Source organism: Pantherophis guttatus, chromosome 4 (assembly GCF_059756535.1).
Source record: "Pantherophis guttatus breed Tessera chromosome 4, ASM5975653v1, whole genome shotgun sequence".
NCBI lineage: Eukaryota > Metazoa > Chordata > Lepidosauria > Squamata > Colubridae > Pantherophis > Pantherophis guttatus.
The window spans coordinates 44,010,684-44,028,660 of record NC_142066.1 but is presented as its reverse complement, the minus strand read 5'-3'; the positions used below and the strand labels follow the sequence as shown (position 1 = coordinate 44,028,660).

At 38.5% G+C, this 17,977-nt stretch overlaps 1 protein-coding gene across 3 annotated transcripts in view; it reads right to left on the bottom strand.

Annotated features, from left to right (window-relative positions):
- The window catches only part of PPP1R9B (protein phosphatase 1 regulatory subunit 9B), a 79,762-nt gene that overhangs the window by 16,520 nt on the left and 45,265 nt on the right, over nucleotides 1-17,977 (bottom strand). For all 3 annotated transcript variants that reach the window (XR_004591079.3, XM_034415448.2, XM_034415449.3), the window contains exons 3-6: nucleotides 17,731-17,851; nucleotides 9,525-9,629; nucleotides 4,115-4,250; nucleotides 3,340-3,492 (exon numbers count right to left, since the gene is read on the bottom strand). Coding sequence is in view for 2 of the 3 variants with exons in the window: in XM_034415448.2 (XP_034271339.1) it covers nucleotides 3,340-3,492; nucleotides 4,115-4,250; nucleotides 9,525-9,629; nucleotides 17,731-17,851 (515 nt within the window). In the remaining variant the exon portion in view is untranslated. The remainder of the gene's footprint in view (nucleotides 1-3,339; nucleotides 3,493-4,114; nucleotides 4,251-9,524; nucleotides 9,630-17,730; nucleotides 17,852-17,977) is intronic.

Below are 17,977 nucleotides of genomic sequence, written 5' to 3'. Positions count from 1 at the left end.
AGGGCAAATACTGTCCCTGCAAAGGGAAAATACTGATGCAGGGAACTTCAGCCCAACCTATCTAATATTGATGCCTGGGAAGAATTTAGAGTACACCATAAATAAAGAGGTAGGTATTTTAAATACAATGTGATTAATAAAAATCAGCACGGATTTGTTAACAACAGATTTCGCATTACTAATCTTATCTCCTTTTTAATTGAGCAATTTCCTTAATAGATTTTGAAAATGCTGTAGACATAACCTATTTTAACTTCAGCAGAGACATGCTGATTAACAAATATGTGTAACAAGAAAGTGATACATTGTTGACTTGGAAATCATATTCAAAGAAGATTCTGCATCGAATTGGAGAGAAGTATTAAGGGGATAATCTTGAATTTTCTAATATTTTTATTAATGACTTGGATGAGGAGGTGGTGGGAATACTTAAAAGATAGGATATAAATCCAATGAATAAATAAAACGTATTACAGGAAAATCTTCCCTTAGCAAATAATCTCCATATTAGATTTACAAATGACAAAAACAGGGTGTGAAAACAGATATTGTGTAAGAACAAATACAATTGAAAACAATTTAGAGAAATAGGTTCAAAATAAGGTAAAGGTTCCCCTCACACATATGTGCTAGTTGTTCACAACTCTAGGGGGCGGTGGTCATCTCCGTTTCAAAGCCGAAGAGCCAACACTGTCCAAAGACATCTCTGTGGTCATGTGGCTGGCATGACTAAACGCCAAAGGCGCATGGAACACTGTTACCTTCCCACCAAAGGTGGTCCCTATTTTTCCACATGCATTTTTACGTGCTTTTGAACTGCTAGGTTGGCAGAAGCTAGGATAAGTAACAGGAGCTCACCCTGATTTGCAGCACTAGGGATTTGAACTGCTGAACTGCCGACCTTTCGATCGACAAGCTCAGCGTCTTAGCCACTGAACCACCGCATCCCTAGGTTCAAAATAATAATGTTAAATGTAATGGATTCATTACATTTAAGTGTAAGGCATATAAACCTTAAGTGCAAGGCATATAAAGAGGGATACCTGGCCTGCTAGTTGTGAAAAAGATCTTAGAATATAATTGGTTGCAAACTGAGTATGAATCTGCAGTGGCTGGAAAAAAAGCAATGCAATTCTAAGATGCATTGGAGGTAAATTTTCTAAATCCTAAGAAATATTTGTTCCACTATGCTTTGCATTGGTCATATCTGACCTTGACTATTAGTCCTGTTTGGGATATCGTAGTTTAGGAAATACTCAGAGAAATCAGAAAACCACAAGGGTGATTAGAGGACAAAAAACTGTGAAGACAGATCCAAGAACTAGAAACTTTGAGAGAGATGATTGAGAGAGATATGCAGTAGAATTGCTCAAATACCTGAAAGAATGTCACACATGAAACAGTCATGTTATTTTTTGCTACAGAATTTAGAATAATGGAGTTAAGGTACAGAAGTCAGATTAAGGTTCAGAAAGTCAGATTCTGATTAAATGTTAGGATAAATGTCCTAATTATAAAAACACTTCAAGAGAGGTAAGCTCCGTTTTATGGGATTGTTTCATATAGAAGCTAAGCAGGAGTCTATGACAGACAATTTAGACTCCTGCACTAAATCAGGTGGTTATATGCCATGATTTAAACTATCCTTTCTAATTCTATTAGATCAACTTACTTGTCATCTCATGTCTCACTATCAACAATGTTTACCTTGTCTTTTCCTTCTTCACTTGTTTGCTTTTGATATTACAGCTTGTTTGCTGTAATATCAAAACATTCTTTTTGGAGTACTGAAAAATTCAAAACCTCCAGAAAATAACTCTTTCCTTTCACTCATGCCATCATGAAAACCAGGTGATCCTAATAGAAATATGGAGTTACTTCAGAACCCAAATTTAAGACTGCCTTACAGAAGAAGTGAAAGACATTTAAAGGTTGTTTTACAGCCTTTCCTAGCCTAGTGCATTTCAAGTGTGTTAGCCATTCATCCCCAGACTTCACAATATAGCATTTTGGTCAGCACCAGGTTGGGAAAGGTTGATTTATACAGTTAGAAATAGCAGCTAAAAAGGCCAATGATTACATCAGAACTGCTGAGTGTAAAGATTTTTTAAAGCCCGTTTTCTTAAGTAATATTGTCTTTAACAAGCTATTTGCCTCATTTGCCCCATCCAATCCATTTTTCTTTCTCTCTTTTTCTTTTCCTCTTCAGGAAGCAAACCTGAAGGCAGAGACTGTTTTATGAATGATGCAGGATATCCCTTTATAAAACAAGCAATGATTAAGTAATAAATATTGAAGGAAGGAAGTGTTTCATCTTTTATGAGGCATTCCTCTCGTAAGAAGCAGTTTACAGAAATACTGTATCTACTTATAGGTAAAATTAATTCCCCCTCCCACCGAGTAACAGTTTAACATTTAACTAGGAGGAATGACAACATAAGAGTATAGAACTGTCTTTGTCCCATTACACTGGCCAATCCCACCTGGTCAGGCAGTGGAGGTATATTATGGACCCTGCCAGTTAAAGAATTCTGATTGGCAGAGTCCAGAAAGTAAGCCTTCTCTGTCATTCTGGAACATTCTCCTTCCAGAGGTGAGGCAAACCCCACTCTCCTGACCACCCAGACAGGACTAGAAACATGTGGCCTTGCTTGGAAAGCGCAGTGGAGGAGCACACAACTGTGGGGCTGGTTAGCTTCACCTTTTAATTAATTTTTAATATTGTTTTCAATCACCCTTGTCTCTTTTTAATTTTTATACATTGTTTCTATGTTTTAATATTTTAATGTAGGCCATTGCTCTGTGAGGGAGATGGGCAATTCTAAAATGTGATAAATAAATTAAAAAATAAAAACTTCCTGAGAATACTGTAGTAGAAGTTGATTAACTTGGTTTTAGTCTAGCCTTTAAGGTAAAGGGTGATCATTTAAAATTCAATATTGTTTTTTTGGTGTTAAGTTTTATACTTTAAAAAACATTATTTTGGGGGAAAAGTATTACTGGCTTAAGTCAAAATGTATTTTAGAGTAAATAAAATAGTTTCCTGAACTAATTAACTTAACTGATCTAAGAATGAACAACTGTGGATTATATTATTTCTCTAATCAGAGCAAGAAGGGAGGAAATGCAGCTGGTTTCACTATATCCTGTCAGTGTATTACCAAACTGCTGCTAATATTCATTGCAATGAGATCTAAGTCCTCCTCTTCTTTCCTATCCAGCTACTCCTCAACAAGTTTTATTTTTAAATCCAGTCCTAGTAGTAGTGTTGCTATACACACATTTAACGTAAATTTCAGCTACCTTCCCACCCATCCTCCACTTTAGAAAGCCTTATACCTCCTTAAATTTATGCACTAGCTTTTCAGGATCCATCTCCACTGGAGATAGCATGTCTTCATTTTCAGCCAATTCAAAAACCTCAATAGCCATTTCATTGTTGGGGAACATGGGGCTCATCTCTTCATCTTCATCTGTAGCATATTCTCCTGTCTGCAAATAACAAAAACAGGTTTTATAATTAGACATTCTGATATTCACCCTGACAGCACACTAAGTATAGAACTAAGGACTACTTTAAACAATTCCTTAGAATTCAGGAAGTAAGTATAAGTTCAAGAAAATTACACTTCCTGTTTTCAAGCAAGGGTAAAGCTGGAGTGATTTGCACAAAAGAAATGAGCAAACTAATTTCAATCTGAAATTTGTATATCACTTTCTTTTAATTCTCTTTTCAAATGACACATTACATAAAACTAGGACATTCAGCTTGTTTCTGCTCTTTCTATGCCAATATCATTTATGAAGCAAAATACAGAAATACATATTTAAATGTTTTGGGTAACTACAGTTTCAGTGTGAGGTGCTAATATAGTAATAAGCAGCATAGAAAATGATATCAAGAAGAGACAGGACCTCCTCCAGTTATAAAGAAAGAATTGGGAGCCTAAGGAAATTCATGAGTACTCCAAATTTAGTCAAAGCATAGTTTCATTATGTTTGCTAAAATGGTCTTCGCAAATGTTAACAGCTGTTCAGCTTCCTTGAATTTAAGGTTGGAGCTCTACTACTTTCCTCTCCTCCACACAGGCAAAGAGAAATTGATTATACTTACTTCTTCATCCTCCTCTGTATATTGGGTATATCTCTGTTCCATCATTTCTCGCTGCCATCGTTCCTGTTCCAGGGTCTGCTGGATCAGTTGCGCCACTTCACTCTGCTCTCCTGGCTTCTCCCTGCCAATGAGGAATCTAAAGGAAATTAAAATGAATAGAATGAATGCATGGCATTAATGTAATAAGGGAAATCTCGGTATGGTCGAATAACATATCTGGAGTTAGGTAGCCAGGCTATATTTCAATATCTCTCTCTTTCTCTCTATCTATAACGAAGTGAAAGGTATTCTAGCTCTTGAATAAATATGCACAGATCTGTTTATTTCTACTCTAAATGCTTCAATCAGAGCAAATGACGAGCAGCAAAAACTAACACATACCAACACTACTTTCTCCTACTAATTCAGGGGAAATTAACATTTAGTGGCCTGAATTGTATTTTTTTTCTTTGTAACAAAAGACCATAATAGATATAATCTCAACTGCTTACAAAGGTAGTACAGAACTGATGACTACTTTAAATAATTCTTTGGAATAAAGAAAGCAGTACATACAAGAAAATTACACGTCATGTTTTCACACTAAGATAATGCTGAAATGGTTTACATCAAGAATTCGGCAAGCTAATTTCAGTCTGAAAAAAGTCTCCTTTCAAATATTAACTCATGTGAAAACAGGAAATTCACTGGAATGTGTGGGGTCAGGCTTGAAACCTCCCTACCCCACAATCATTCAAGGAAGAGCTTGTTCTAGGTATGTTAAATTTATCTGAAGCTTATGACGCAAGTGTTCCTTTGCTTCTGGCTGAAAATAGGGGAACTGTGCTGCCACTGTTTGGTGGTTTGCTGTGGCAATTTGGGGGATATGATCGCAGTACCCAGTGAATGCAAACAAAGCAAAAATCCTAAACTGCTTATTACCAATGGACTGCCTATTGCAGTGCTAAATGGACACCACATCAGAGGATTTTCAGAGCCAAAATAAATTGTCTTAATGTTCAGGCATATGAGATCAGATTCTTTTCTTTAAATTTTTAAAATCAGTTACCAGGCTTTCTTAATTAAATTAGCACCATATACTGGATGAGGAATTATTCATTCTTCTTTACTAATATGACTTTTTAAATAGCACTACCATTTCTGTTAATCTTGGAGGAAAATAGATATGCCTCTCTTTTCTCACCAATAGGAATAATATCAGGGGAGGTAGATTCCAACATAAATATAGCTCAGAGAAGTTGAGTTACTCAAAAACCAGATAAATCCTGGGTGTCCCAGAAATAGAGAGGCAAAAAGCATCAGAGTTTTCAAGCCTGACCTTAAATTGAATTAGGTCTAACACAGCTATCCTTAATGCTGATTTTCAAGATGGACTGATATAATTCCCATCTTCACAAAAGGAAAAAAAATGGATCCAAGAAACTGGAAACCAGCCTGACATCAATACCTGGGAAGATTCCGAAAAAGATAATCAAGCAATGAATTTCTGAACATTTAGAGGCAAAAAAAGTCATACCCAGAAGCCAACATGGAGTTGTCAAAAACAAATCATGCCAGACAAATCTTATTGCATTCTTTGACAATGTGACAAAATTAGTGGACCACAGAAATGCTGTGAATATATTGTTTACTTGAATTTCAGTAAGGCATTTGACAAAGTACACTACAACCTGCTTCTTTGTAAGCTAGAAAAATGTGGGTTAAACAGCATCACCACCAGATGGATTCATAACTGGCTGACCAACCCCACTCAATGTGTAGTCCTTAATGAAACTACATCTACATGGAGATGTAGTTCCCAAGAGAAGCAAGCACTCCGTAAAGCCAGAGCTGCAAATGCTGCAACAATGGTGCCCACACGTCTGCTTGACATGTGGCAGAACATTTCGTGCCCGTATAGGCCTTACCAGCCACTTGCGGACACATCGTGGACAGCCCACAACCTGTAGATGTCAAGGTCCTCTTCCAACATGATGGCCGAACATCATCATCACATCTACATGGAGGGAAGTAAATAGTGAGGTACCCCAAGATTCTGTTTTCGTTCCAGTACTCTTCAATATCTTCATCAATGATTTAGATGAGGAGATCGAAGGGGAACTTATCAAATTTGCAGACAACACCAAGCTGACAGGAATAGTCACCATTCCAGAAGATAGGCTCAAGATCCAGAAGAATCTTGACAGATTTGAACTCTGAGCCCTATCTAACAAAATGAAATTTAATGATGAGAAAATTAAGGTTCTACATTTAAGCAAGAAAGACCAAATGCACAGGTATAGAATATGTGGTATCTGGCTTAATAGTAGTAATTGCAAGAGGAAACTTGGAGTCCTACTGGACAATCACTTAAATATGACCCAGCAGTGTGCTATAGCTGCTAAAAAAGCCAACACAGTCCTAGGTTGCATTAACAGAGGGATAGAATCAAGATGACATGAAGTGTTAGTACCACTTTAAAATGGCTAGGTAAGACCACTCTTGGGATATGGCATCCGGTTTTGGTCGCCAGGTATAAAAAAGATGTTGAGACTTTAGAAAGAATGCAGAGAAGAGTAAAAAAGATGACTGAAGGCAAAAACATATAAAGAATGGTTGCAGGAATTGGATATGCCTAGTTTAATGAAAAGAAGGACTAGAAATGACATGATAGCAGTGTTCCAATAGCTAAGAGGCAGCACAAAGAAGAGGGGGTCAACCTATTTTCCAAGTACCTGAAGGGAGGACAAGAAATAATGGATTGAAACCAATCAAAGAAAGAACCAACTTATAACTAAGGAGAAATTTCCTGATAGTTAGAACAATTGATCAGTGGAACGACTTGCCGGCAGATGCTGAGAGTTCTCTAACACTGGAGGTTTTTAAGAAGAGATTGGACAACCATTCGGATAGCCAGGTTCCCTGCCTGAGCAGGGGGTTGGACTAGAAGACCTCAAGGTCCCTTCCAACTGTGTTATTCTGTTATTCAAGGCTCAGGATTGGGAGAGTAAACCTGAAGGCCTCTGAACACATATAGAATGAAGGTCTGAATAACTCCATAAAGACACACGGTTCCCAGCATAGTTGCATCAGGCTTCCAGATTACAGGAAATTACTATCAGATTTATAAAAATGTCCCCACCCTTTCTGCTTTCACAAATTTAAGCTCTAGGCAGAAATTACGATTTTGTGGAACAGTGTAATTTAAAAAAAAAAAACAGAGGGAATTGTGGCTAAATTGGGTCAGTGCAACAATTAAATTGATCATCAAACACTTTATTGGTTAATACAATCTCTTGCCTGCAAAGGCAGAATGGATGGTATGCAATATGGAAGAAACTAGTTGCCTAGCAACCCATTCTCATAGTTGAAGTTCCTGTCGCTTGGGAACAGAGCAGCACGTAAATCTCAGAGTAATGGACTGAGTTCTAGGTCTGAGTCCCTATATTGTAGAGGCCTTCTGATAGAAAGTGCCTTCTGTAATCACTCATCATCTGTGTCTGCTTGTGCTAGATGTGTTTGGTGACAGACCATTTTCAAGCAGTTCATTCTTTTAAAACCAACATTACAAGGATGCTGGGCTAATGCCAAGCCTTGAATTCTTAATACTGCCAGGAAAAGGCAGACCAAATGCCTCTGGTGAGATTTTAAAAAGGCCACAGAGGCAGCTGTATGGATAAAGGACAGATAGAAACACAGCTGACAGGAAAATGCAGTGAACACAGAGCTCAATATAATTTCCACCCTCCGAGTCCATTCAAAACTTCTTGATTCATTTTTTAGAAAATGAAACATCCCTGATATGGAACACTTCTCTATGATGCAAAGATGCATATTCTGAGATAATGGGTGTTGTGCCTCAGTTTCTATAAAATGGACCCAATCCCACCAGGGCAACATTGCCAAGTAAGGGTTCTTGCCAATTTCATTAAACAAAATGTTTATTTCATAAAACATTTTCCTTAAAGAGGTATTTTAAAAAATAAAACCAAAAACTTCCACCTAATTTTCCTTTCCAGTTCTGATCATAATTCTTTGGATTCTCTGCATATCTATATCTACATCTACATCTACATCTACATCTACATCTACATCTACATCTACAATCTATAATCTCTATCTATCTATCTATCTATCTATCTATCTATCTATCTATCTATCTCTATCTATCTATCTATCTATCTATCTATATCTATATATCTATATCTATCTATCATCTATCTATATCTATATATCTATATCAATCGATCGATCGCGGAGAATGTGTGCGCGCGTATATGTATGTGCACGTGCACACTCACATGAAAACCACAAACTTCATCATCATTAATCTGGTGGGGGTGAGATGATTTTTCCTCTTTTGCCTATGCTCTAAAATCCAGCAGTATCAGCGCCCTCTATTTCTCCCATTTCCTTTTTTACCAGATGCACTGTAGGTTTTGAAGAACAAAAGGGTAACGATGGTGGAGTGAGGGCAGGAGAGAATATAGAAATTAAAAAGCTGCCATGAATCTATAATGTTCTCTTAATAAACAATAGTTATATTTTAAAATGCATCTGACCAGGACTATACTTAGGTAATGCTATCAAATTCAAACACCAATTGAGAATTTACTGTAATATGTAATACCAGAACATAATATATGACTTGATGTATATAATGTTGGGCTTCAATGGGGGGTAACAGGCACTAGATTTCCACGATGGGGAAGGATTACACTTACTAAGCTTCATTTGCATCTTCAGCATTAGTACTTTTGTTTCTATTCCAAAGCACTGCAATAAAAATGCTTGTGTCTTAAAAAATATGATACATCACTTAATTCAGTAAGTGAGCTTCTACCACTGCACATCCAAATAGTTGAATTTGTGTCTGATAGGAAATAGCTAAAATCTTTATGTCCTGCCAGGACGAAAGATATAAACTCTGCCTTAAACACATCTAATCATGTAGCTCTTTTTCTCTCTTTTGTCTGATCAGTAAAAAAATACCGCAATAAAGGGAATCTTTATCCTTATCTGATTCATGCTGTTTTTCATGTGAATTCCTATGTGTCTCCTTTGTTCTTGATTTGCAAATAAAGGTTCTATTGACAGCAAATGAAAACCAAAAGTATTGTTTGAAACCATTAAGACTACGGCCTCTTGGCTGCCTCATGATGTAATAAATTTTCTAAGCCAATATTATCTATCTGCTTGACATATAAACAGAAGAAGCAAAACCATGGCTGGCAGGAAAACCTATCAGTGGCCCTCTTACTCCTACAATGGTAACACAGGAAACAAAAATATCTGCTTGTAGAACTTTTTCCTATGTTGCAGTACAACTCTCAATGAGATCATACGTTTCCTTTTCTGTATTTTTTACACAGATAAACTAGCTACATATTCTGTTCCCACCAGAAAACTAGGCTGCACGTTGTTCCCCTACCGGACTCTACCCTTGGTATTCCTCAACACAGAAGCTGCAAAGCTTTGAGTCACGCCCACCAAACTGGTGCCATCCACCTCAACGATAAGATCGTTCACCTGGATCCTAAGAAAGGAAAAAAGAGAAAGTTAGGCATAGATCACCTGTCCAACTGCATTATTGCAAAGTCAAAGGATGTCAAGCTTATGAATTCAGTAGTGAACAAACAGCATCATTTTATCAAGTTTGTAATTTTAAAAAACTATCATATTAAAAGTGATGACTATATTCGCATTTTGGGAGAAATGGAAAAAGATGGCTTATTTTTGGCATCACATTTATCAATAATTACAATAGGCCTTTTAAATTCAGGTAGCATTTATTTAATAACCACAATTAAGCCTAGTGGCTCAGCAGACCAATAGCATTGTGATTAACACCAGCTGTCTGCAATTACTGTAAGTTCGAATCTTACCAGGCTCAAGATTGACTCAGCCTTCCATCCTTTCTAAGGTAGGTAAATTGAGGACCCAGTTTGTGGGGACAGTAAGCTGACTTTGTATAAATATATAAAAGTATGAAGGCTATTGCTTAACGCATTGTAAGCCGCCCTGAGTCTCCGGAGAAGGGTGGCATATAAATCAAATAATTAAAAAAAAAAGCCTGGAATTTTCATCGTAAGTCACTGAAGTAATTAAGTGGGTCACCATGTTACCTGACTGGCTTTTTTTTACTCTTTTTATGATGGTCATAAAGTGAGCCATCAGTCATTAAGTAAATCACATGATTAAGCAGATCCATTCTCTCAAATGGGCATTTTTTTTGGCTAGAAAATAACAAAAAGTGTGGCAAATTGTGATCATGTGACCATAGGATGCTGCAACCATAGTCATAAAGGTAAGCCAATTGCCAAATGCCCAAAATGTAATCACGCGATTACTTGAGATTGTGTGGGGTAGTTCAGTGGTGGATTGCTACCAGTTCGGTCTGGATCTTACAAACCGGTAGTAACGGCAGTGGGAGGCTCCACCCACCCGGAACGTCATCACAGACGTGATGCAAGCATGCTCCTGTTGTGAACCGGTAGCAAAGGTAAGTGGAACCCACCCCTGCGGTAATGGTAGGTAGGAGTTCTAACCAAGGATGGAGCATACCTTTTTTCAGGTTCACTGTAACGTTGAACAGTCATTAACGGTTGAATATTATTTTTAGCTTCATCTGGTTTAAACTGCAGTTTGGTTTTCTACAGGGCTACACAATAAGCTTTATGGCTAATTGGGAACATTGTTTTTGGACTCTTCCATCCAAATTTCATCCACTAAGTATGCAAGTCTTTCTATACAAGATTGTGACAATGAAAGGATGTACAATGTTATTTTTATTTGTATCACTCTGGGACCAGGGTAAAAATACTACTGGAATAACCTTTGATAGATTCTGAAGAAAACTTGTAGCCTTTTTATAAAATTAAAAGGAACATCAGGTACAGAAGAAATGCACAAAGAATCTTTGGTGGGTACAATGTGCAGAGCAATTTCTAAGATTCTACTGAGCTTTCACCCATGAAGGCCTGTGTTTATATTTTCCTGGTGTTCTGGTACTGGGCAAGGAGCCATGTTGGTTGCCATGACAGCATGCAGGAGCCCTGCTGGCATTTAGTACCAGGACTGCTTTTCTCTCCCATCCTATCTTCCTTTCTGAATAGTTCAGTTCCATGAAAATACACAGGCAACAATGAAGCATTCCAGTTCAGCAAAGAGATAGCAGTTCCTTCTTTATTTAAATTAATGGTCTGCCAAATTCAGAGGTCAATCGCTTAGGAGACTAATAGGACCTTTAAAATGTATTGAATCCAGCTTATATTCTATTCCTTCACAATGCTTCACCCTGGTTAAATGAAGTACATGAAGAATAATGGTATAATACTCGTAAAACTAAGGCAGCTCAAACAATCCAAAACAATCCTTAAAGGTCAGCTCTAGAGCATCTGAATGATTGCTTCTCAAAGTCAATCTCAATTAGGTTAATATACAGCAACAGTTGCAACTACAGGGCACACAAAAGAAAACTAGATGACTTTTTTTTTAATCACTGAAAATATTTATACAATGATCAGTTTGATTTTCCTTTAAAAGACTCATAGAAAGAAAAAAAATTACTGATAATTTTTTATCATGTTCTGAAACACTACATTAAAAACTAACATAGTTATTTCCTTATTCAGCCATATTTTTGATGGTAGTGACGTAATATTTTAATTCTCCTCAACACTACATTCTGTGAAAAGGAAAACACAGGAATGGTGTTGGGCTACTGTATTAGGTGAAACTATCTCTTTTTTCTTACTGTACTGTATAATTACTTTTATTATTTCTACTACTGTTTCCTCCACTTTGTCTTCTGACTGGGTAGATGCAGGCAGGGTGATGGAGACAGGTCTTGAGAGTGTTATCTGGGAGGAGTTTGACCCAGTGACCCGTGAAGACGTGGACAGGATTCTGGGTAGACTTAGTGCGGCCACATGTTTACTGGACCCGTGTCTCTCCTGGTTGGTGCTGGCTTCCCGGGAGGTTACACGAGGCTGGCTCCAAGGGGTTGTCAACGCTTCTTTGAGAGAGGGCTACTTTCCTGCCACCTTGAAAGAGGCGGTGGTGAGGTCCCTCCTCAAGAAGCCCTCCTTGGACCCGGCTGTTTTAGCAAATTACCGTCCAGTCTCCAACCTCCGCTTTGTGGCGAAGGTTGTTGAGAGTGTGGTGGCGTGACAGTTCCCCCAGTACCTGGATGAAGCGGTCTAACTCGATCAGTTCCAGTCGGGCTTCAGACCTAGGCACAGCACGGAAACGGCATTAGTCGCATTGGTTGATGATCTCTGGAGGGCTCAGGACAGGGGTTGCTCCTCGGTCCTGGTCCTGTTAGATCTCTCAGCGGCTTTTGATACCATCGACCATGGTATCATGCTGCGCTGGTTGGAGGGGTTAGGGGTGGGGGGCACCATGTTTCAGTGGTTCTCCTCCTTCCTCTCTGACCGGTCACAGTTTGTGTTGACGGGAGGCTAGAGGTCGACCCCGAGGCGCCTTGTATGTGGGGTGCCGCATGGTCGGTCCTCTCACCCCTTCTGTTCAACATTTATGTGAAGCCGCTGGGTGAGATCATCCGTGGTTTCAGGGTGAAGTACCATCAGTACACTGATGACACTCAGCTGTACATCTCCACCCTGGACCACCCCAATGATGCCCTTGACATGATATCCCTGTCTGGAGGCCCTATGGATCTGGATGGAGAGAAACAGGCTCAAGCTCAACCCATCCAAGACCGAGTGGCTGTGGCTTCAGGTGTCCCGATATAGTCAGTTGGTGCCATCTCTGACTGTTGGGGGTGAGCTGTCGGCCCCCACAGAGAGGGCTCGCAACTTGGGTGTCCTATTGGATACACGGCTGTCTTTAGAAGAACATGTGACGGCTGTGTCCAGGGGGGCTTTTTATCAGGTTCTCCTGATTCGCCAGTTGCTTCCCTTTCTGGATCGGGACTCCTTGCGCATGGTCACTCATGCCCTCGTCACTTCCCGTCTGGACTACTGTAGCACTCTCTACATGGGGCTCCCCCTGAAGAGCACCCAGAGCTCCAACTGGTCCAGAATGCGGCCGTGCAGATGATTATGGGAGAGTCATGGCGCTCCCATGTAACACCTCTTCTGCGTGAGCTGCACTGGCTCCTGGTGGTCGCATCCCGGATGCGATTCAAGGTGTTGGTGACCACCTTTAGAGTGCTCCATGGCTTAGGGCCTGGATATTTACGAGACCGCCTTCTGCCACCGAGAGCCTCCCACTGGCCAGTACGCTCCCACAGAGATGGGCTCCTCCAGGTGTCGTCGGCCAAATAATGTCGACTGGCGGCCCCCAGGGGGAGAGCTTTCTCTGTGGGAGAACCTGCCTCTGGAACGAGCTCCCCCCGGAGATACGGACGATTCCGGACTTACGTACTTTCTGTCGGGCCCTCAAAACTTTTTTATTTCATCAAGCCGGGCTAGCCTAATCCCTCCAATTGTGTAATTTTAATTTGAATTTTTAAATGTGGGATTTTAACTGTTGGGCCAAATTGTTTAATATATTTTTTAAATGTTTTTAAATTTTGTATTTGATGTTTTTTACTTTTGGCTGTTCACCGCCCTGAGTCCTTCGGGAGAAGGGCGGTATATAAATTTAATTAAAATTAAATTTAATCCATTTTCTTCTGCTGTATTTTGTAGTATTTTTACTGCCTGTTTTTCTCCTACAGCAGTGATGGCGAACCTTTTCGGCACCAACTGCTGAAAAGGTCACATGGAAATGTCACGTGCACGTGTGCGTACTCATTGGAGCCTCACTCTGGAAAAACCAAACTTCCGGGTTCTAACGCACATGCACACCCGATGATCAGCTGGCTAGTGCGCATGCACACACCAGTTTTCGGCACTGCCGCATGCGCAAAGGGATCACACTCCAGAAAAGCCAAACTTCCAGGTTCTGGCACACATGCACACCCGACAATCAGTTGGCTGGCGCATAAGCGTACACCGGTTTTCAGCACTGCCGTACGCGCAGACAACTGATTGTTGTATGTGCATGCATGCCAGAAACCCGGAACACAAACAGGCAATGCCGGGTGACATGGCTTCATGTGGGCATGCGTGCCATAGGTTCGCAGTACCTACAGTAAACAGAGCACATTGAAACTTAGAAATATATTTGTTGTCCATCAGTATTTAGACTAGCTAATGAGCATTCTGTTTAAAAGATAAAAATAAATTTCTTCTCACAATCCTTAATATACTGAAGCTCAGGTGTTTATCACAACCTTGCAAGCACTGAAGCTTTGAAGTTTGTACAAGAATGTGTAAGTTCATAACTTCGGGGGGGGGAGGGGGAATGATGGATTGAAGATGCCTCCACAAAAAACAGAGCTGATGACTGCAGTGGAATGAAACGCTAGCAAGTAAACAGTTTCTTTGATAATTCTTCCCCTTAACTATTAGCTAAAATTAAGTAGTTTAATTTGAGATAGTCTGTAGTCATTGTTCTGGAAAATGGTCAATGTTCTGAAATACAGCTCTATGCTGTCCAGCCCAACCTACCACATGTGCAGGATTTGTGTCTGTATCAAAAAACCTGAAGATGGCAGCCACAGGTAGCATAATTAAATTCAACTCATACATGGACATCACATCACAGACACATAGAAAAGAGGTGAGCTTTCATTTGTTCTGCTGCAGGGATCATCACCCTGTTTTTTTCATCCCTCATTATGGATGCCCCTGTCTCCCACATGCCTCATGCTCTTGATGTTCCCTAGTTGGGTAACGAAACAAACAACCCACCTTAGAGAATACCAAGAATGCCATAGTTCAAACTTATACTACAAATATTCTCTTCTATTTGAATTCAAATAATTTATCACTCAGTTGTATGTACCTGAAATTGATACTGGTATTTTTTTGTCTTTTTTTCTTTCTTAAGCATTTTAATTCCTATTTACAATTGTCATCAAATAATAATGTTAAATCAGATTATTTTGGATGAATGGAGACTACAATCTTCTATAATAAACTTAAAATGTAGCAATTAAATAAAATGAGTACAGCAGTGGATACACATTCAAAAATTAGTGTATTGAGCATAGCAAGACAGTTAGATTTCATAATACAAAAACCTAGACAGCAAGAATGAATGACTGGTGGTCCTCAAAATGTTGAATTTAAACTTTAATCTCTCATCATTGACTGATGGAAGTTCCTTTACACCTAGAACACCATAAGCTCCCCACCTGATTTACTGCACTGATAGCTAAGCCTTAGCAAGTTAACATACTGCAGAATAATAAAAAAACACCCTTTTAACTTTTAGAAAATTAGCAAAATTAGAAATTTTAATTCCCACAATACAATTTTTGATTCTGAAGTTTCTAATTTTAATATCCTGAGAGTGAGAACAAGTCTCAGAGACAAGTGACATATTACATCAAAATCATACGTAATAATTCCTTTTTTTTCCCCACTGCTACTTTGGTTAAGGGCAATTTGAGTTCAGAAATTGGGGCGAGGGCAAGAAGTGTTTAATCCTTCTTCTGCCTGCTACTTCCTTGCTGAATATTTCCTTTGCTCTTTCTATCCATGGGGGTTCCAGACAGTTTACAATGTGATTGGGACTAAAATATTGTCAATGAGAAGCATTTGGACAAAATTTTTAAGGGCAAATCAACTGTCAAGTAAAAGGTTAAAGCATATTTTTTTCTAATGCAAACTGCAAGGACTGTTTGCAGTGGAAAATGAGCTGCTGAAGCTACAGCTGCAATATAAGATGTATCTAGTCTTCCTAACAATTCTTTAGGAACAAAGACTGCCTTTTGTTGCATAACACTGTTTCCATTTAATGTTTCCATTTATAATTTGTTTTTGACATGTTCATGATCTGTTATGAGGATGTGAACACAGATGGCTTAAATACAGTTTCTCCTATAAAATATAGCGAATAATAAATAAATGAGTTAGATCGCTTTGGAGGACAACATCTGAAGGTATTTCTATGCAATATGGGTTTTTAAATAAAATTCTAAGGGGTTCCCCATATGGTCCACACCGATCACATTCAATTTATTAGTTACTATTATGTGCTTTTGATCTTGGTAAATTAGAACCACATCTAAAAATGACTAAATTTCCCATGATTTTCCTACCAATGTGTGGAGAGAGATGAGAAACATCTTTTGGCTTGCTTTGTGAAATGTACCGGTAGTCACTTTATAACGAAATTACTTGAATGCTGCACTCCTGCCTGCTGTTCTTAGTGGCAAATATAACCTCTTATTACATTTTATAGAGCTGTTTTGCTTCAGCTCTTTTAATGTTTCAGCTCTTCTAATGAAGTACAAAGAGGTTCTATATCTGGACTTCTGCGCATTCCAGAGCATCTTTTACAAATCTGAACCACACACCTAATATTTGCATGTGCATATAAGGGAGAGAAACAGCCATAACTGATATAGATTAAAAGGAAATTAATCCTATGCTTAATTACAAACTTATTTTTAAAAAAGGACTGGAATGACATGTCAAAAAGGTCAATATAAAACAAATCCTGTCATCCTTTTGAGCTACTTCTCTTAGTGCTATAATATGCATATACAGATAGTCCTCGACTTACAACAGTTGGTTGAATGACCATTCAAAATTACAATGGCAATAAAAAAATGACTGTGATCATGTGATCATCTTTTGCAACCTTCTGACATGTAAAATCAATGGGGAAGTCAAATTCATTTTACAACTGTGTTACTAACTTAACAACTGCAATTGTTTATTTAATAACTATGGCAAGAAAGGTCATAAAGTGGAGCAAAACAACTTAACAGAAATTTTGGGCTCAACTGTGGTCGTAAGTTGAGGACTATCTGTAAAATAGAAGAAACTGACTAAAAGTTGCTTCTAATCTTAGAAGCAACTATTGCTTTTTATGCTAGCTTCCATTTTATTACACACAAACTAAGGTAGTGGTCTTAAACTTGGCAATTTATTAAAACATAGAATACAATTCTATGTGCTTATTCAGACATATGTCCTACTGACTGATCCTATGCAAATGAGCAAAGGATTAAAGCCTAACTCCTAGTAAACTTAATGAACCCTATTTCTGAGTAAATCACTCTGTAAATTTCTTAGTACTTATATTCACATTATAAGAATATCCCCAGCACCTGAAATGTTTGCTTGCACAGTAGCAAAATAAAAAGTAGATTCACATAGACATAATAAAAAGGGAGTTTATTTTTATGAGTTTCCCTTTTCACCCTTTGAGGGGAAAACAGCCAAAAATAAATCCTGGTTGGAAAAAGAGAGCCTAATGGTCCTCAATTAGGGTTGGTACGATTTTTCACTATCCGTCAAAGAGATAAATTTAAATTTCACTCTGGTATCACGTTAACCGAATGCTACATTGACAATGATGGTGCAAATATAATATTTGGAGGGTGAGTTTTTAATCTTATGTTGCGGCATCTTATGATCCCTTTTAGGGAGGAAAAGATATATATACCTTTGTCAAAATTTTCACAGAAAACAACGAAGAAATCTAGGATTTTAATCATCTTTCTACCGCAAACAGAGATTGACTATGATAAATAAAGTAAGAGTTCTTGTTTTGGTAAGTTCTTGTTCCAAGATAAGCTTCATTCCCAATGTAATATCAGTCCTACTGACCTGCCATCTCGATGAGCTGCTCCTCCTTCTGTCACAGTCTTGACAAATATGCCAAGCTTTTCTAGACCCATATCAGCTCCAGCCCCCATTCCAATAATACTGATCCCAAGACCCTCAGAATCTGCATGAGACAAGGAAGAGGTGAATTTAATTAAAATATGAGATTCCAAGTCTGAAGGTTACCAGAATCTGGTAATAAATCCAATAAAACCTGCTACTGCAAATTTCCTCATCTGTTAGAAGGGAA